The sequence below is a fragment of the Pelodiscus sinensis genome, chromosome 19, assembly GCF_052426305.1.
Source record: "Pelodiscus sinensis isolate ZL-2025 chromosome 19, ASM5242630v1, whole genome shotgun sequence".
Classification (NCBI taxonomy): Eukaryota; Metazoa; Chordata; order Testudines; family Trionychidae; genus Pelodiscus; species Pelodiscus sinensis.
The window spans coordinates 25,475,388-25,495,399 of NC_143070.1; the positions used below are offsets into that span (position 1 = coordinate 25,475,388).

Sequence of the window (20,012 nt, forward strand, 5' to 3'; positions counted from 1 at the left end):
GAGGGTTGATTTTCCTCCATCTCCCCTTGCTGCTGCGCTAAACGAAATTCTGAAATGGGCCTCTTTACCTGTCACTGGAGAGATGGTTCTGTGATGGAAGACTACTGCAGCATAGAGCCTGGCTAGCTCAGTTGGCAGAGCATGAGACTTTTAATCTCAGGGTCATGGATTCAAGCCCCATGCTAGGTGATGTCCTTTTTTAACTCACATTCTACAATCAATTCACTTTCAGCTTTCACCAGGGTTCTAGAAAGAAAAAGGCTAGCCCTGGGATCCAGCTTTAGTAGAACCAGAGAGAGGGGAACAAGCTGCATTTTCTATCTTCTGAGGAGAAGGGAAGAGGATTTTCTTCTCTTCAGTTCTCGCCACATCAGCCCAGGGAGGAGAAAAAAATAACCCTCCGCCCGCTGATTGTCCCCTGTCAGCTTCTGTAGCTTCACCTCCTGCCACAGCAGCTCCAGCTTTGAGCTACAAATCTCTGTGTGTAGCCATATGGAATACTGAGTTTTCAGGCTGGCCTCTGCACTTCTGGCTTCCCTCCTTCTGCTTCATCCTTCTGGCTACGACTACACGGCCCATTTATTTTGGAATAAGCTGGTCTTGAATAGTTATTACAAAATATCTTATTTCAAACTAGCACGTCTACACTGCAGGGAAACCTCAGAATACTCCGAGGCAGGCTCCCCAGTGTAGACGAGCTATCTCGATTTAGAGCCCCTGGAACAATAACTTAGACTGGCCCCGGGGAGGGGCTAGTTCAAACTAGCAGCAGTGGCGCAGCTACACAGGCCTTCTTTTAAAATAGCTAATTGGAACAGGTGTTATTCTTTGTAGAATGAGGTTTGCAGAAGTCGGAATAAGCCATCTGTTACTTCAGAATTATTTCAAAATAACGGAATTGCTGGGTAGACTCTTGCAGTGTTGTTGTGGAATAACGGCCATTGTTCCAAAAGAACTTTTGTGTGTGGAGAGAACCTGCACAGCCCAAGAAATGTGATTGGCAGCTCATACCCACAAACTTTCTGTCAATTGCAGTGGAGAGCTCTGAAGACATGGACCCAAGGCAACCACCTTGATTGCCTTCTGCTAAGGCCAGGCCGGAGGGAAAACAATCACTCCTTTGAGCTGGAGTTGAACCAGCAACCTAAGGATCACTTGCCAAGCACACACTACAGTCCTCCGCTCTGCCAGCTGAGCTATTGAAGGGAGCCTGACTAAGAGTGGCTAGTCCAGGTTGTCCCTTCTATAAGTCTCGGGGCACGTGCTCCCCCAAGTATATGGCATTGCTGATGAGGGGCAGAAGCGCACAGGTGCTGTCACAGGTGTTGTACCAATAAAAGCAAGCAGGATCTTATGAGGGGGATAAGGCAAAAAGCCACATTTATTGTAAAGATAATAATAAAGAATAAAGAAAAGATAGAAGCAAACAATGTTGTTTAACTACTTATTCCTAACACTACTTAACCCTTATAAATATATATATAAACATTCATTCAATCATTCATCCAGGTTCTGTGTAGTTGTTATAGTTACCAGCCTGGAAGTTGCTTGTGACAGAATACTGGCCAGGTACTCTGTACACAAGTGAGGGTAGTGGGGAGCGAAGTCCTGATCAGATGTGCATCTGAAGCTCCTGGTGGGCTGGCAGCAGAACCTTGGACTCTGACTCCATAGTCTTTTAGTCCAGTTCTTATAGGAATTTCTTCCTATGTCAGTCTATGGGAATTGCTGCATCACGTTCAGGGTGGCTGTCAGGTGCTCATCAGTGATCTCATAGGGTGGGCCTCCAGTACTTGGTTTTCTCCACTTGACACCTTTTGGTTGCCCTGGCACCTGACGCCTTCTTCAGCCCTTTGTTGCTGCATTCTCAGAACCATTCATTCATCGTCCAAGCACTCTCTCTCTTTTACATACATTCCCTAATTAATGTTTCCCATACAGTATTTTGTATAATAATAACTTTACATATACAAGAGTTGTAGTTACAAAAAGTCACAGGTTTCTGGGTGGCATTTCTTAAAACATTCTCTGAGTGCTGAGTTAGTTACTGTTATAGTTACAATGTTTCACTTTGCGATTAGGGTTAATTGCTTCACAATGCTTTGAAGAGAATGGGTGTCAATTGTGTAACAATAAGTTTGAGTGTGCCCTGGGACACAGAGAGAAGAGCTGTTTCTGGCTACATGGTATTATATTTTTAACAGTTTTAAGTTACATGACCTAATATTACTTTCCTAACAAATTATATTCTAGAGGGACAATAATTATAAATCTAAACATTTAACAATCTTAACAAATAATAATAATAATAATAATAAATCTAAACACATTAAGTTGTGGGGAACAAATTATGGGGAGTCACTTCCACTTGGGGGAATCATTTTTAATACATTTATATGTTATCCCTACACAGGTACTTCACATGCAGACGGACCCCTTGAGTGAAACCTGAGCTAGATCCATCCATGTCACAGCAAAAGGAAGAAAGTTGGGTTCTTCTTATGTGTCGTCTTTGTTCCAGAGTCTCTAGGGGTGCGGTCGGGGCAGGTCCACAAAAAAAAAATCCCACTTGAATGAACCTCGGTCTACAAACACACATAAACACCCCTGAGGGTTTCCTTGCCTCTACTTAAATGTTGACAAAAAATTTGTTGCTAACTCCTTGGCCAACTCTGATTGCTGTGGGGTTAAGAAATCTTCTCTTGTTAATTCTGTGCCCTCAGGAAGGGAGCAAATTGAAGAAGGCCAGGCCCCCTCCACAGGGCTCTAACCCAAACCCTAGGACCAAGGGATTTACAAGCCAGCTGATTAATGTTTGTTGTACTTTTCCCTCCCCACATCTGGGCTAAACCGCAAAGGCCACTCTACAGCCCCAGCGGCTGGGGGAGATGAGCATGTTAGAGCCTCTGCCGACTGAGCTGTAGCTTTCTGTGCCCAGGGAACCAGACACCCCCAGGGCTGGAGGGAAATTGGGATTGGCTGCACTTTGGCAGTCAAAGATGTTGTCTGGGACCATGGAATAGAACAGTTTCACCAGACTTCCTGAGTAGGGCACCATGGCTCAGTTGGCTAAAGCACCTGTCTAGTAAACAGGAGATCCTGGGTTCAACTCCCAGTGGTGCCTTTTGACACCCTTTAATCACATTTTCCTATGTGTTTCTGGGACACAGAAGAGGCCTCCCCTGGCCACCCATGGAACTGCTGGTTCAGGAAAAAGGTGATTGGGGAGGAGTTTTAGAAAGAAGGAAACCACAAGTGAGAAGCACCTGCTGCCCACAGACCCTCACTCTCCATGGCCGCAGGAGCTGCAGAGATTGCACCCTCAGGCTCTCTAGGTGCTGACCCCCCTCAGGGAATCACAAGGGCATGTGGTGCTGGCTCTCCTGTCCCAGCAATTGCAGTCAGAGCCCTGCCTTGCCAGTGCCAGTCACAACAGCCTCTGCACCCACTCCAGGCTTGTGGTTTCCTTCTTCCCAATGTTCCTCCCCAATCAGCCTTTTCCTGAACCAGCAGCTCCATGGGTGGCCAGGGGAGGCCTCTTCTGTGTCCCAGGAGGACCTAGGAAAATGTGAGCTGTCACCTGGGATATGTTCCTGGCTTTAGGCAACGTGTCCTGTCTAGGGCTTCATCAGCCCAGGACCAAAGGGCAGGCAGCATCCCCCATGATGCAGAGGGGCAGGTCCACATCTCCGGCCCTGAGGGTGCAGCCAGGGGAGAAGTGCTGGGGAGCATCTATGCTGGCATCACGCGCCTTCTCTGAGAACGGACCCACGTCCTGAAAGGGAGAGAAAGTGACCTGGGATGACTAGTGTAGCTGAGCCAACACTGCAGGTTTGTGTCTGTCGAGTGGCTAGGATTGAGCACTTCCACTGCTGCGGCCGGGGTTGGGCTCCCAGTCAGGGGAAATAGCCTCCTCTATATTCATGAATTCTGCCAAGTCTTTGCTCTTTCAGCATAGGAAGGGGCAATAGGTTGAGGGAAGGGAGGGGCTGGGGTGCCAGAGGCAGGCTCTGGCTGGGAGACTCACCTGGCTGAGCCCTGGCCAACACCCCAGCACATTTCCCAGGCAGCTCCTTTCCTGCACAGGCTGCAGGTGTCAGGTGCCTGGGGAAATAAGAGCCTGAGTGGAGGAGGGGGGAGGGCTTCATGCAGGCAGCTGCCATTGGCATTGGAAACAGCCCAGAAAAGTACGAGAAAAATGATGAAAGTTTGAATCAGCTGCCATAGTTAGTATAAACAATTAGTAACACACATACTAAATGAAAGCGAATATGCTACAACAAGTCACAGCTGGAGAGATCTTTGAAAACATCCACTCCATGTGCAGCCACAAATGTGATGTTAGAAATTATTTTAAAAGGCCTGACAAGAAGACAGTGACTATCATATTACATCTCTATAAATCCACGCGGTGCCCACAACTTGAGCACTGACTGGAAATGTGGTTGCCTTATCCCCTGCCCCCCATAAAACCAGACCTTGGCATTGGAAACTTCAGAAAAGCTCAAGAAAAATGATGAAAGGTTTGGATCAGCTGCCACATGAGGAGAGACTGGGACTTTTCACCTTAGAAAAGTGGAGACAAGGGGAGATAAGATAGAGGTCTATACATCATGGCAGTTGTTGAGACTGTAAATAAGGAAAGGTATTTTTCTTGTTCCTATAATAGAAGAACTAAGGGTGCGCCATGATATTAGCAGGTTGAAAACAAACAAAAGGAAGAATTTCTTCACACAAGCGCAGTCAACCTATGGAACTCCTTGCCAGCGGATGTTGTGAAGACCAGGACTATAAGGGCATGTCTATACTTGGAAACTATTTTGAAATTGCTTAAATCAACTTAATAACTTACAGTCTAAGCAAACAGAAATAGTGTGTCCTCCGTATGGGGAAGCCTCAGAATTAGTCCGAGGCAGGCTCTGTTACTGTTCCTTTCTGGGGGCCTGGAATTAAAAACAGAGTTGCAAGGCTGGGAGCAGCTGAAGCGAAGAGCTCTGTTCTCCTGTGTCAACAACCTCTGAGGTGTCATGAAATCCCCTTTCTAGTTTCTATCCCTGAAATATGATCATCTTTATGATGTAATTCCGGGCCTCTTGGTTCAGCTTTGAACTCTGACTGTAGATGTTTGCTTACCAGAGATGTAGAGATGCCAAAACAGACTATGCCATATTGGCAAAGGTTTCTACCAAAACCCAGGATTGAACCAGGAACCATTAGATCTTCAATCTAATGCTCTCCCAACTGAACTACTTTGGCAACTGCCGCAACCGCTCTGAGCAAATATCCAAAATAGCAGCAAAACCTGAGGAAAAAAACCCAGCTGGGTCACCTCATTCCCTCCCCTGAAATTTCTTCATGCCTACTCCGGGGGGCATCCCCCTCCCCCCTAGTTTGGGAACCCATGCCTTGCAGTGAACGCTGGGGGAGCTGGGATTCCACCCCAGAGGATGGGATAAGTGAAAATTCCCACTGCACATGCCAGGGATGGTGGCGAGAGCAGAAAATGAGCAACAAACACCCTCCACTGAGCTGGAATCACAGCTCCCCCAGCGTTCACTGGAAGGGACCAGAACAGAAGGGAGTAGAAACCATTACTCCAAGGGAGGTTTGAACTCACAATCTCAGCATGTCTCCCACAAGTACTGCCTTATAAGTACTGTGCACGGGCCTTTTGCAGCACTGGAGCAGCTACTATAGGTGTAGGAGCTTTGTACTTGCAGGATCTCTGGGTGCTGACTCCCCACCCCCCACCCGAGGGAATCACAAGGGCAGGTGCTGCTGGCTTTTCTGACCCAGCAATTGCAGCAAGAGCCCTGCCTTTCCAGTACCAGTCACAGTAGCCTCTGTACCCGCTCCAGGCTTGTGGTTTCCTTCTTCCCAATGTTCCTCCCCAATCAGCCTTTTCCTGAACCAGCAGTTCCATGGATGGCCAGGGGAGGCCTCCTCTGTGTCCCAGGAAGACATAAGAAAATGTGAGCAAAGGCTACACCAAGGTACCACTGGGAGTTGAACCAAAGATCTCCTGTTTACTAAACAAACACTTTAGCCAGTTAAGCCATGGTGCTCTTCTCAGGAAGTCCACTGAAACTGTTCTATTCTATGGTCCCAGACAACACCTTTGACTCCCAAAGTGCAGCCAATCCCCATTTCCCTCCAGCCCTGGCAATGTCTGGCTCCCTGGGCACAGAAAGCTACAGCTCAGTGGGCAGAGGCTCTAACATGCACATCTCCCCCAGCTGCTGGGACTGTGGAGTTGGCCTTGAGATTTAGTGTTGCTGGGAGGAGGAAAAAGTGAAGCAAACATTGATCCTCTCGATTATAAACCCCTGGGTCTCAGGGTTTGGGTTGGAGTCCCTGGGACTGAAAACCACCCCTGAGATCTTATCTGTCCTGAGCAAGCAGCAACTGTGAGTGGGGTATGGAGAAAGTTTGGGCACGTGAGTGGGACACTTACATGGCTAGACTAACATTGCTGGCAAAGGACACTGCTCAATCCTCTTGAGCAGGGACTTACTTGTGGGTTGGTTCTGAACCCTGCTTGTGCCCAGGCCTGACATAACCTGCCCCACAGAATTCACACAGCAAACGGGGCTCTCAGAGCACAGGGGGAGTTTGGGGGCTTGTTGCCAGGCCGTGGGGTGAAGCATCAAACCAGCCCCCTCCTGTGGGGCCTGTGAGTGTTGCAGAATCTGGGCCCCTGCACCTGGACAACAGCAAACAAAATGTCTCGGGGCCCCACAGAGACCCACCTGGACTGCCTGGGCCTGGGCCTGGGCCATGAAGCAGGAAGTGGCTGAGGCTGCGACCAGCCTGGGAGCTCCCTGGCCCCTGCGATTGACGGCATTAGGGTTGCCAGATGGTTCCACAGAAATACTGAACTCACTTGACACTACCTCGCAATCTACATTACAGCTTATTTAGAAAATACCCAACATTTCTATTTCCGCATTTACATTTTCTCAGCTTGTTTCCCAAACAGAAAGCTCAAATACTGGACAGTCCGGTTCAGAACTGGACACCTGGCAACCCTAGCCGGCATTGATGCAAAGCGTAAGGCTATGAGAAGAGGCCTCCTGTCGCCTCCCCCGGCCTGAGGCAACAGGGCTTCTTCCTCCCCTCTGAGGAGGGAGCAACAGAGGCCAGGCTGAAGGTTTTGTGCTGGGGCTGGAGGCTTAAGCCCGAGCTGTCGGCCTCAGTGGGACTTGCTGCTTCTCCCCACTCCTGGGGGAGCTGGCCACCATGGGCAGAGGAGGCCAAGGTACAAGCCTCTCGGGAGCAACAGGCCTGAGGCCTCTAGCTTTCCCAGGCTCATGCCAAGGGGCTTTCTGTGGTGCTGGGAGGAGAGGGATGCCAGGCCCAGGCCAGTGTGAGAAGAGGCAGTGCCTGCCAGAGCTGAAAGGTTTGCTGCAGAACAGGAGACATGGCGTTTCTGCCTGGTTTCACTCAGGGGACCTTCCCTTGTTGCTATGGACTCTTCTCCTTTTACTTGAGAGACTGAAATGGGCCATTCTTGTGGTAAAAGAGGCCAGTGTGCCTAGGCCTCCCCACACAGACCAGAGCACCCCATCGGGGACACGACAGAGCCCTGAATCAAGCATTTGAGAACGTGCTGATCCTCTATCCTGTGACAGGGTATTGCAGGAGGGACCCTGCACAGAGTGGCTTGCTCAGTAGTTAAGTGTATGTGACTCTTAATTTCAGAGTCATAGGTTCAAGCTGGCAGCAGGAGGAGGCACGTGCCTTGCCCGGCCACCGCTGCTGGTGCTCAGCCTGGTGCCGCCAGGAGCAGGCCGAGCCTGGCCATGCAGGGCCCCGCAGCCGTGGGGGGAAGAGTGCTGCTGTCCAGCGCTGAGGGGGTTAACGCGGACCCTGCCTCAGGTGACCGCGGCAGGGTGGCTAGTGAGAGCTGCTGCAGCTCACGATACGGGCGTGTGGTGCCTGATGGCAGTTATCAGCTGTAAAGGGCACGCAGCGCCCCTTATATCAGGTACCCCGGGCAGCAGCCCGGCTAGCCCATGCCTTAATCTGGCCCTGGGTTTCCTGCATAGAATGGGCCAAGCCCCAGCCTCCAAGAGAGGGGTTCACAGCTGGGGATCTCCGGCAGCAGCCATGGGATGGTGGGAGCCAGTTCCTGCAGAACAAAGGACACCAGGGCTATGTGTACACTCACGGCTTCTTGAGCAAGTGCAAGTACAGCCATTCTTGGGAAAGAATCCGCAAAGTGTCCACACTGCCCGCCTGCTCTTGCTCAAGGAAATTTACAGTATGGCGTGGTAAAAGGGCTTCTTCCGCAATGCTCCTTAACAGGTGTAAGCTCTCTTGCGCATGAGCTCTTACGCAAGAGGGCAGTGTGGACGCTTGGCAGGGATTTGTGCAAGAAAGCCCTATGGCTAAAATGGCCATCAGAGCTTTTTTGCGCACGAGAGCGCCTATACTGCCATGGGCGCTCTTGCACAAAAGCACAGCATGCACATGGCAGTGTGGACATTTTCTTGCGCAAGACTTCTTGCACAAGTACCCTTGCGCAAGATGTTCTTGCGCAAGAAGCCACAAGTGTAGACGTAGCTCAGGAGTGGGAGAAACTAACCATCTGCTTTATTTTCAAAGGAGAAACAAATACAAACTCTTGTGCCCATCCCCACCCTGCTCAACCTGGCACTTGCACCTCCAGCCAGGTCCGGATTAATGCATGGGAACCAACCTATAGAGGCACCTGATTGAAGGGGTAAGGGACGCCGCATCAGGTGCCCCCCATAGGTTGCCACCCTGGGGAGGAAGCGTGCATGCAGCATGCGTCTGCTGCTCAGGGTGCAAGAATGGCTCAGGTCAGCCCTGCCCCCAGCCCAACTCTCCCAGGCACCCCCAGAGAGCAGCACTCACATGGGGGGCTGGAAAGTGGAGAGACTCCCTGAGACACCAACTCAAAAGAAATCCCTCTGGGTATGTCTGCACTGAGATAGCAGCCCAGTGGCCAGGCTGTAGCTGGCCCACCTCAGCTGTAGCTGGCCTGGAGGGCTTTGGTTAGGAGATTAGAAACCTGCAGACAGGGGCATCTCTGGGGGATAGGAGGGGATGTCACAGTGTCAGGGCAGCTGTCATGCCTCCCCCCAATCTTCCTTTGCTCCAGCCCCACTGCTGAGAGATACTGACCACTGTCATTGCTTAAACTGCACACAGAGCTTATGGCAAAGGCTAGCATATGGTTAAAATACAATGAACATTCTGGTAAGTTATCAAGGGGTAGCTGTGTTAGTCTGAATCTGAAAAAGCGGCGAGGAGTCCTGTGGTACCTTATAGACTAACTGAAGTGTTGGAGCATAAGCTTTCGTGGACAAAGACCCACTTCGTCAGATGCATTTGTTACCTTTGAGTTTGTAATCTGCTTTGCTCTGCCTGTTCCCACTTATCACCACTTAAATCCTACAGCTTGTACTTAATAAAACCACTTTTACTTACTATCAAGCCTAGTGTAAACAATTACTACCTATGGGAGCAATCGGTGTGCACATTCCCCTTTCATTGCTAAATGGGGCTTACCCCATTCTTTGGGGTTTGATCCCATTTGGGGAGTGGTATCCCAGGAAGCTGGGCCCTAAACTGCTCTCTCCTCAGACCTGAAGAGGTTCAGCGTCTGTACTGCTGCTCAGAGGCAGGGGTGGGAGCGGGAATCTCAGCTCGGGGCCTTGGCCAGGGGAGACTAAGGAGCTGCCCCAGCAGGACCGGGTGGTGAGAAGCCCCAGAGAGCAGAAAGGTGAGTGGCAGTGGACAGGTCAGTACCCCAGGAGGCCCTCCCCAAGGGGTCTTCTGGGACCAGAGCCACCCGGCCGGGCAGTTTAAAGGGAACTCAGGTTATACGTTTCTCCCCTCTGTGGCTCCTACAAAGACTAAGATGATTTCAGCTCTGACTGAAGCGTTCCCCACAGTAAAAAATAACAATGGTTTTCTCCCCTCTGTGGGCTGTCTAATCTTTAACAAAGTCTGACCTGTGTTAGAAGCCTTTTCTGCAATCAGAGCTTTTATAAGGCGACTCTCGTGTATGTATTCTGATGACTAGTAATGCACGAGCACTGACTGAAGCTTTTCCCGCAGTCAGAGCAACTTAAAAGTTTCTTTCCTGTGTGGGTCCTCTTATGGTTTAAAAGGCTTGTGCGGTGACTGAAGCTTTTTCCGCAGTCAGAGCAATTGAAAGGTTTCTCTCCTGTGTGGATCCTCCTATGGGTAACAAGGTATGAGCCTCTAGTGAAGCTTTTCCCACAGTCAGAGCAATAGAAGGGTTTCTCTCCTGTGTGGATCCTCCTATGGGTAACAAGGTGTGAGCCTCTAGTGAAGCTTTTCCCACAGTCAGAGCAATAGAAGGGTTTCTCTCCTGTGTGGCTCATCCTATGACTAACAAGGTGTGAAATCTGAGTGAAGCTTTTCTCGCAGTCAGAGCAATTGAAAGGTTTCTCCCCTGTGTGGCTCCTCCTATGGGTAACAAGGTATGAGCTACTACTGAAGCTTTTCCCACAGTCAGAGCAATTGAAGGGTTTCTCTCCTGTGTGGGTCCTCCTATGGGTAACAAGGTTTGACTTCTGACTGAAGCTTTTCCCACACGCAGAGCAATTGAAAGGCTTCTCTCCTGTGTGAGCCATCCTATGGATAACAAATTGTGAGTTTGTACTGAAATTTTTCCCACAGTCAGAGCAGTTATGGGGCACATCTCTTGTATGTATTTTCTGATGGTTTGTAAAGTGTGAGTGCTCACTGAAGCTTTTCCCAGAGTCAGAGCACTTGAAGGGTTTCTCTCCCGTATGGACACTTTGATGTTCGGGAAGAATTTCACAGTCACTACACATGCAGGGTGACTGTTGATGGGGGATTTCCTGTTGAATGGTTTCTGTGTTTCTTTTCTCCCCTGTGCTCCTGCTACTGGAGTTAGCCTGTCCCTCTCCTAGATAGTTTCCCTTCTGCTTTTCTGGGCTATGCTGACTCTCACAGCTCTCTCCTTGCTCACGTATCTGGAAAACATATTCTTCAGATCGTCTCAATAATAGTCCACATGGAGACACTTGCTCCAGTCCTTCCTGCTGAAGACTCTTTTCATGGTTCTCAGTCAGTGTCCCATCACCTGTTGGAATAGAGGAATGATCCAGACAGGAGTTATTCTCCACGATGAACTGCAAGGAAACTCTAAAGGAGGAATAGAAAAGGGGATACCCTCTCAAATAATGGTCAAATTATCATTAGCTGAGTTCATTGTCCTCCTTCACAACCCTTCCACAGAGAAGAGAACCCAGCCTTTCCTCGCCCACCACACTCTGACTGGAGTTGAAGACAAGCTGAACAGTCAATCACACTTCATGAAAACACACAAGTTACATCTGCTATAAGGAGACAGAAGTTGGTTTCTGAGTCAGTTTAACTGATTGCTCACCTGTTTGGGTGTTGCTGATGATCTCCCCTTCCTCACAGCTCAGAGGATCTGGGACTCGCAACTCCTCCTCTCTCTCCACCCAGGAGATCACATCAGTTTCGGAGACTGGAAATCCTGTTTGGAGAGCAATGAACCAAGTGCTGATTTTGTTCATTAAGGTCTTTCCCATTACTGCTTCCAGAGCTGGGATCTGAGTCACCCACCCACAGAGGCTCCTTTCCCCACCTTGCAGAGACTGGGCTCTGTCTGGTACAAGAGCCCAGGACACACTCACCTGCAGTAAAAATGCATCACTCCCCCACCTTGGGAATGGCCCAGCTCATTCCCCAGGGCAGCTAAGCACTCTGCTGCACTCTAGATATTCTCTTAACAGCTCATGGGAGTTAGATCCCAAATCCATATTCATTTCTCTCCGTACCTGGCTTGAGTTACAAGATTACTGTGTCTGCAACCATGGAATCCAGTTCTCAGCACCCAGTGTTTCTTATAACAAGCCACATATTCACCTGCCTGAACATGGACATAGGTTAAATGCAGGCTGTTGTATTTAAAATCCTTAGTCTTCATTCACAGATTTGCAGCACAAACTTTGCTCTCATCTCACAGAGACATTATAAACCCTTTCCACAAAAGAGAATCAGTGACATTAAGCATCTGAATGGTGGTGTTATTATTAAATACGTGTGCTTATTATTAAACACTTGTGCTGAGTGTTTGCAGGATGAGATCTTAAGATTCATGGGATCAGAAGATATCCTCAGTTATGCAGTCTGACCCCCTCAGTGGCACAAGCCATTACCCTTAGTCCGGTTACCCAGGCACAAAGCTCTGTTTCCCCACAGTGTATTTTCTAGAAAGTCCCCCAGTGATTTGAAGACATCAAGAGATGGGAGAATCCACCAGTTCTTTGTTCGTTTCAGCAGCTAATCGGCTTCCCTATCAAACATTTGTGCCTCTTTTCTTGTCTGAAATAGTCTGGCATCAGCTTTCAATTATTGGCTCTCACTGAGCCGTATCCATTCAAAGAGGTGGACCAAATTTTCATGGGGGGGAGGGGGGAAAATAGAAAGTGGCCGAGAGCTGCTCTCTTCCATGACATAAATGCACGAAATGGAGGATCCGAGATGGGCACTGGGAGAAGGAGGATGCTTCTGGTAACGGTTTGGGATGCAGGACAGATAGAGGGGTCTAGGAGGGAGTTTGCATGATAGAGCCTTACACCCTATTTATTGTTTGAAACCAACCCCAAATTGAAACTGAGCAGTGAAATCTGAGCCTGAAGTTGCCGTCCGTTTTGTGCTTTAACTTCACCCCTTTAGCATCACAAACCTATAGACCAGTGTTTCTCCAAATGTCCACAGGTCCCCATGCAGCACCCCTGGGGCTCCTCACTGATCACTGGGTAATTTAGGGCTGTGTGCACCGTGGTTGCTGGGTTTGGTTGGATGTGAACATGAAGATGTTTTCACAGGAATTCTCACATCACAAAACTTCCACCAGCAAACTCACCTTGTCTGAAAACTCCAACGCATTTTCCTCTTGCTCTCTCCAGTGCAGAGGGCAGAGTGTCTAGTGGGGGAAGGGATAAAAGAGGTGAGATTCCAGGCTCTCCTATTTATAACAATGTCCCACTCTGATCTCTGCGTTTCAATTCTATCAGACACACACTCAGGTATTTAGTATGAAAGAGTCAAACTTTCATTTCCTCTCACTCGGGCACCTTCCAGCAATGCAGCCAATATCCCTGCAGCCTCACAACTATCCCAGAAGAGACAAGCCGTAAATGAGATTTACTCTTCCCTCCTCAGCCCCTTCCACTTGGTTTCTCATTCACTTACTGCCCCTTATCATAACCTGAGCTGTGGTGGCGGAACACGTGGCCATCACAGTAACTTTAGCCATTTTGATCTCTGAATGGGAGGTTCAGAGTTTGCAAACCCCTGGCTCTATCTGCAAGCAGTTGGGTCTGTTTGTTCAGTGCGTCTAAGGAGAGCAGCATGATGGGGCCGTCATTGTGTACATGGGAATTGAGGCAGGGGAAGGTTGGCTTCAGAGGCCAGATTCAATAGTCTCAGATACTTGAACCGCTTTCCCCTCATCCATCCCTTCCAGGTACCTTTGAACTCCCTCAGAGTCTCCGAAAGAGCAATCGTTTTCTGGGAGAAACCTCTGACTTGTTCTTCTAGTTCAGGGGAAATATCTTCCGGCAGCTGGAATTGCCCCGTCTTACACCTGGACAGAAACAATTCCATATGATTGTATGTCGTTTACTGCTGATAAGTTCTGGCTAATAAGTCTCAGCTCTAACAGGCCTGGAGTTAGAATTCCTCCAATTCTCCCAGCCTGAGAAAAGGGACAACACATCCCATGGCCATGCAACCTTCCCCTCAAAGATCCCATTTCAGTTCTTCACTTCTGGCCTGGGGAGACTGGCTGGGGGAGCAAAGGAGAATAGAGTCTCCATGGCCAACTCACTCCTTGGCCTCCAGATGCCGAGGGACAGGAGGTTCCCATGTGAAGGGCTGAAGGAATCTGTCCACTAGGGACTACACCGAGACACCAGCTCCCCTCAACCCAGCTCCTTCCACACAGGTCTCCAAACAGCCCTCAAGTGGGACAGACTCTTCATCCCTGCTGTCCTGGGCTGAATATGCTCAAAGCCCAGGAGTGACAGTCCATGTTCCAACCCACGGAGGTGACAGCTATAAGAAACACTTGAAGTCAGACTGTGCCCTGAATGGGGAATTCCAGAGTTTCAACTGTGAGGATGAGACCCTCAGAATTAAATGTATCAGAGATATTTATGTCTAACATCGGGCTGCAGAGCTCTGGGGAGATGTGGTGCTAACATCTGCTCCAAGCCTTTTCCCTGCTCTGTGCAGTGTGAGGGGAGTGAGAGCCACGTACCTACTCAGGGCGCTTCTGACGTCCTAGAAAAAAGACACAGAAAAGAATCTCAGCCCCATTGGACACACAAAGGGGACCTCTGAGAAGAGATTTTGCAGACCTGGGAAGAGAGGCCCTGCCCTTGCCCCAGGAATATGGATCCCCTGAGCGAAAGGGGCTTTGCCATCTCTAAGAGCTCTGTGCCTGTAACTCTACAAAGCACAAGAGTCACTCACATGGCAGCAATGCACAAAGTGTTACACTGAGATCTGACAACTGGGATCCAGCACTTGTGATTCAGGAGCCCCCCTTGGCTGTGTGAGGAGCTGGGATGTTTGTCCCTCAGTCTCACCTGCAGAAATTCACTTGCTGGATTCTGACGTGTCCCCTCCAGCTCGCCGATCCCCTCACTGATACGGGAAATCTGCACGGAGAGGTTCCTGACAGTGTCAATCTGGAACCTCTCAATCGCCTCATCTAATTTCTCCAGCTGGGCTAGGAGTCGCTGCTTTTGTTCCTCCAGAAACTGCAGCAGCTGCTGAAACTCAGCCACAATCATCTGCCTCTCTGCTTGGGTCCATTTCTGTGTGAAAACAGGGAAAGGGCTGGTCAGGGGCATGGATGGAGCCCACAGCCCTTTCACGGGGAGCTGAGTGCGCAGTAGGGAGAATTTCTTGGAAAACCCTAAAATATGCGACATTTGACTCTTTGTGATTACTAGGCAGATGCGTCTCTCCCAGCATCTCCTTTGCCCCGTGTCCCTCTGAAAGGGATGTTCCCATGTCTGTCATGGGCAGCATTTTGTGTTATTCATGGACTCTGGGAATTCATATCCAGAGCACCAGGAGGCACGACTCAGCACCAGCCTGACAGAGATACCCATGGAGGAAAAAGAAGCAAACATATAAATGCACCAAGTGAGCAGACAGTCCGTCAGGGGCACATTGAGCTCACCTGGGGAGGATGTCTGGGAAAGCCACAAAGGATGGACATTAACTCATGCACTGACACAGATGCTCAAGGCCTTTCTACACATGGATCTCACCCAGCAATTCATGATCCAGGAGAAACACAAACAAGCCCAACCTCACCAAGGCCACAAAGGAGTCTGCCTCCTAACACAGCCCTATGGCTGGTCCATAGCCACAAGCACTTACCAGATACTCCTGGCTTTTCCCTTCTGCTGTTGTTTTCCTTCTCAGCAGCTTTTCTCTCCCCTTCCTCAGAGTCTTCAAATGAGTCTCCAAATTTTCCTGGAGAAATAGAAATAAGCACGAGGGCAAACCCCATTAGATGTTGGGAGCCTATTTGTCTGCCTTTAAGAGAGTCCCAGTTTTGTGGAACTCTGCCCCTGTCCAGTAGGGACTCAGCCCTGGACATGGCTTTGTCTATAGAAAAATACACAGGAGGAGACTGCGGATGCAGCAGGACACCTGCGAGGGTGGAGGACAGATCAGTGGTGGCACCTTCATAAAGAATGATGCAGGTGGTTAACAATACTAATCAAGTAACCGATTACAATTTTATCAGTGACAGTATTTTTTAACCTGCTGACAGGCAGGGTTGGTAGCGGAAATGGGCTCTCCTGGGGCCAGGGATCTCTTGCGAGGTCTGCCAGGGTGGCCACAAGAACTGCTGGCCAATGGGAACACCCAGCAGCTGCAGACTGACGTAAGCTGCCAGAGGCAAGTGGGCACTTCAGGGGCAGTGGGGAGTTTAACCGGTAATTGGCACCGATAAACATTAGCTCATCAGTTAACCAGTTTGAACACAGCATCCAGCCCAGCAACCTCATCTAGTGCCAGCTGCTGCATCAGAGTTTAACCCCTCACGGAGCAGCCCAGAGGTTCAGCATCCCAGTGGGAAACCTCTTCTCCCAGCTGAGCCCAGAGCTTTATCAAGGCATCTTTCTCTCCTAACAGCCACACTTCATCACTGTTCAGTGATGCTGAGGGACAGGGAGCAGTGTAGTCTAACAACTGGACCAGGGTTCAGGACCAAACTCTATCCCTGACGTATTTGGTGACTATGAGCAACTTGCTGCCCCACCTTCCCTTTCCACAGTTTGTCTAACTGGACTGTGACCTGCTCAGAGCAGGGACTTTCCCGTGCTGGTTATTGTGCAGGGCCCAGATGTCATTGCGGATCTATAAGGCAAATGACAGATTATTATTCCTGTTCATCCAACCAGTAGCAGCTTGTAACCTCCTCTTCTCTAGTCCCAAGGCAGCTCACTGACGGAGTGGCCTGTAGCTCCTGCACTCTAAGCCTCTCTGATTATTAACACCTTCCCTTGTGCAAACACCCCTCCCGCCACCAGTGAGAGCAGGGTTTCAGGATTTACAGCCTCCGAGAAACATTTCCCACATCAGGTATCTGTGAAGACTTGACATAAGTTGCCACGAAGCCAGAACATTTACTTTTTACTGCACCTCTTTAATCATGAAGGCTTTACAGAAGTGGTCACCAACCAGTAGGTCGGAATCTACAGGTAGATCTTGGAGCCTCTGACAGGTGATCTTGACTGGTTTGGCTAAGAGGCTGTCAAGTGCAGCACTTCAGCTGCCCCCTCTCCCTGCTGCTGCACATCTCCTGCCCTTTGCCTTGGAGCTGTTTCCTTCTCCCACCCTGCAGTCTATCTCCACAAACAGAGGGAGTCTGTAGGCTGCTTTTGAGAGTGGTGCAGGGGCGAGCCTTCCTTAGCCCCACTGCACCACCACAGAGGAGCCACCTGTGGTAAGCAGTGTGCAGCTGGAGCCTGTATCCTGAATCCCTGTCCTTGTCATGTACCTCTCCTACACCCCAAGCCTCTTCTCTAACGCTGACCCCCTGAACTCAAACTCTCTTACAGAGCGTGAACCCCCTCCTGCACTCCAACCCTCTGCCCGGCCTGATGAAAGGGAGAAAGGATGGGGAAGGGAGAAGGGATGCAGTGAGCAGAGGCGGGGCCTCGGAAAAGGGTCACAAAGGAGGTGGGGCAAGGGTATTTGGGTTTGAGGTAGATCCTGGGTTGCACTTAAATTCAAAAAGTGATACTTTAAAAGGCTGGAGACCACTGCTTTACACTGGTTGGTTCACATCTGTGTCTGGTAACAGTCAGTGAAATTAGCCTGTAATTAAAACCCAATGTTATTTCCCATCACACTGGACAGCCACTCTGTACCTTGTACTCCTGGGCAGCTTCCTGTTTGGGCACCACCATATGAGCCTGGAATCTGTCACACACCACAGAGATGGGAGTTTGATCCTCTTCACAGAACAGCTTCAGAGCCTCCTGGTGCTCCCCGCACACCCCGTCCCATCTTGCTCTCTGTGCTGCCTGGAAACTCAGCGGCTTGGCTAGTTCCACCACGTTTGCCAGCTGCCGGTTGGGCCGGAGGGGTCCCTGCTGCTCAGTGTCTCTGCCCTGAGGGCTGAGGGGGGCCTGGCAGGAATTGTGCCCACACTCCAGAGTGACAGGGGCTGTGAAATCCTCCAGACAGACGGGACGCGGCGCTTCCTCCCGGACACTTTCCACGGGGCTCTCTGCAGCCATGGCTGCCTCTGGGCTGGGGGACCGGGGCCGGGTCACTGTCCTGAGCTCAGCAGTGGGGGGGCAGGTCCGGGGGTGGGTGCGAGAGGTACCAGCACTGAGGACAAAAAAAAAATCAAAATTAAAAACCGAAAAAGCCCAAGAGCTTCGCTCCCCCCCCCCCCCCGCAATGTCTTCAGTGGGCCCCTCCCGCTAACTGCTCCGGCCAGAACCGCCCCCCCCATCGCTGGGCCCCTCAGGCCAGCCCCCGTGTTCAAATCCCCCCCCCCCGCACACTCTGCAGACCCCTCACAGCCCCGCTGTGCGCCCGGCACCACCCAGCTCCCCCCCCCCCCCGCCAGGCCAGCGCGAGCATCAGGAAGCGCCAACAGCCCGACGGGGGCGGGGGGCGACCGCAGCGGCGGGGGGGCCATTGCCCAGCCGGACCCGCCCCCTCCCTGCCCCCAGCGGGCGCGCCCCGATACCCAGCGCCGGACCCACCCGCAGCGCAGGACGGCGGGTCCCAGCCCCTCCCGCTCTAGCGGCTCCTCCCCGCAGCGAGTAACGGCCCCAACGGCCCCTCACAACGGCTCCCGGCTCAGGGAGCGCGGCGCATGCGCAGTAACCGCGGCGCAGTCTGGTCCTTTCCCTGCCCGCGCGCGGAGCGATGGGCGGGACCCGCCGAAAACCCGACCGCGGCGGAGTAGAACGGGGCGGCCCGTCAGACCGCGCATGCGCAGCAGCTCCGTGACTCCGACCACACTCCAGCGCCAGGGCTTCGCTCAGACCGGGCGCTGCTTGGCCACGCCCCCCCGGCCAGAGGCTACTTCCGCTTCTCGGAGCCCGGGCCGGCTCGCAGGTGGGGCGGGGCTTTTGCAGCGCGTGTAGCGACACCCGGGGGATTCCCTCCCTGCCGGGCTGGGAGCGGGGGGGTGTCCCGAGGTGGGCGGGGCCGGCGCGCGCTGCTGGGGTTGCAGGTTCGCTCTGGGCCCCACGTGGGGGAGGCTGGGACCGGCCCTTTGTTGCGGGGCGGGGCCGAGAGATGCCCACGTGGGCCAGTCCCGGCTTCTGCCCGGCGCGTCTGGTGGGTCCCGGGGCGGCGCGCGGAGGGGGGCGGGGGATGCTCACCTGAGAGGCGGTGCCACTGCGGGCTCCTGCCCGGGCACTGCGCATGCGCAGCGGTTCTGGCGCAGCCCTGGCCCGTCTCTCTGCCCGCGCGCGGTGAGTGTCCCGAGGGGGACGCGGCTCCACGTGGACTCGGGTCTGGTGGGTTCTAGGGCGAGCGGGGACTCGGGGAGGCTTCAACATGCCCCGCGCCAGCGGGATAGGGCGGCGGCTGGAGGAGGAGGAGGAGGGGGGGGGGAGGGGAGGATTGTGCCGCACTTTCGAAATTCCCCGGCGCCGGCCAGTGCGGGCCACGTGGGGCCGAGGGTGCGCGTGCGACCGGAACATTTAACTTCTCAGGATTTGCTACTTTGGGTGCACTGAGCATGCGCACCGAACTGAGCAAACTCAGTGTCCTTCGCTGTAGCCGCTGCCCTCTCTCTGCCCTCACTGCCTCCTCAGCTTTGCTCCCTCCTCTTCGGAGGTGTTTAAAATGATGAAGGGGGGCAAATTGCAGGGGTGTGGGTGTCAGGTTCTGATCATGGGGCAGATATTTACCGGCTGGAGGCATCAATCTTCTTTTTTTAGCTGCAGAAGGGGGGCGAAATTTGAAAAACCAGGGGGGTGGGGGGTGGTAGCCTTGGTTAACCCTGGGCGGGGGGACACTGCCAGACCCTGTGCGCGGAGAAAACCCCCGTTTAGGGAGGGGGAGCAAAGGTAGCAATTCCTGAGCAGTTGTACCGAATGTCATGTATGTTTGACAGAAACTGTGACGGTCACAAAAACAGAGGTTTCACTTAATGCCTATACACCGGCCCGGGCTCCGAGAAGCGGAAGTAGCCTCTGGCCGGGTGCGGGGCCAAGCAGCGCCCGGTCTGAGCGAAGCCCTGGCGCTGCAGTCTGCTGGGAGTCACGGAGCTGCTGCGCATGCGCGGTCTGACGGGCCGCCCCGTTCTACTCCGCCGCGGTCGGGTTTTCGGCGGGTCCCGCCCATCGCTCCGCGCGTGGGCAGGGAAAGGGACCAGACTGCGCCGCGGTTACTGCGCATGCGCCGCGCTCCCTGAGCCGGGAGCCGTTGTGAGGGGCCGTTGGGACCGT

General features: G+C 52.0%; 2 protein-coding genes and 1 non-coding gene across 4 annotated transcripts in view; 2 read left to right on the forward strand and 1 right to left on the reverse strand.

The window, feature by feature from the left end:
- The window catches only part of LOC149522394 (zinc finger protein RFP-like), a 97,392-nt gene that overhangs the window by 64,701 nt on the left and 12,679 nt on the right, over positions 1-20,012 (forward strand). The window lies entirely within an intron of this gene.
- Positions 1,364-18,593, reverse strand: LOC149522396 (uncharacterized). Its single transcript, XM_089771011.1, has 9 exons — positions 18,312-18,593; positions 17,463-17,928; positions 15,457-15,552; positions 14,652-14,882; positions 14,321-14,343; positions 13,530-13,645; positions 12,923-12,982; positions 11,414-11,527; positions 1,364-11,107 (listed from the first exon to the last, which is right to left on the reverse strand). The coding sequence occupies exons 2-9, from the start codon at positions 17,832-17,834 to the stop codon at positions 10,017-10,019; spliced, it is 2,103 nt and encodes a 700-aa protein (XP_089627137.1). The 5' UTR covers positions 17,835-17,928; positions 18,312-18,593; the 3' UTR covers positions 1,364-10,016.
- On the forward strand, positions 3,051-3,124 carry TRNAT-AGU (transfer RNA threonine (anticodon AGU)). Its single transcript has one exon. It is a non-coding gene; the product is annotated as a tRNA-Thr (tRNA).

Bases quoted from the DNA above. Each gene is read 5' to 3' on its own strand.
- LOC149522396 (XM_089771011.1), bottom strand. From the start codon at position 17,834: ATGGCTGCAGAGAGCCCCGTGGAAAGTGTCCGGGAGGAAGCGCCGCGT. The intron at 15,553-17,462 runs GTACAGAGTGGC...CTATTTCTCCAG, and splicing joins AAGCTGCCCAGGAGTACAAG to GAAAATTTGGAGACTCATTT. The intron at 13,646-14,320 runs GTACGTGGCTCT...GTTTCTGTCCAG, and splicing joins GTCAGAAGCGCCCTGAGTAG to GTGTAAGACGGGGCAATTCC.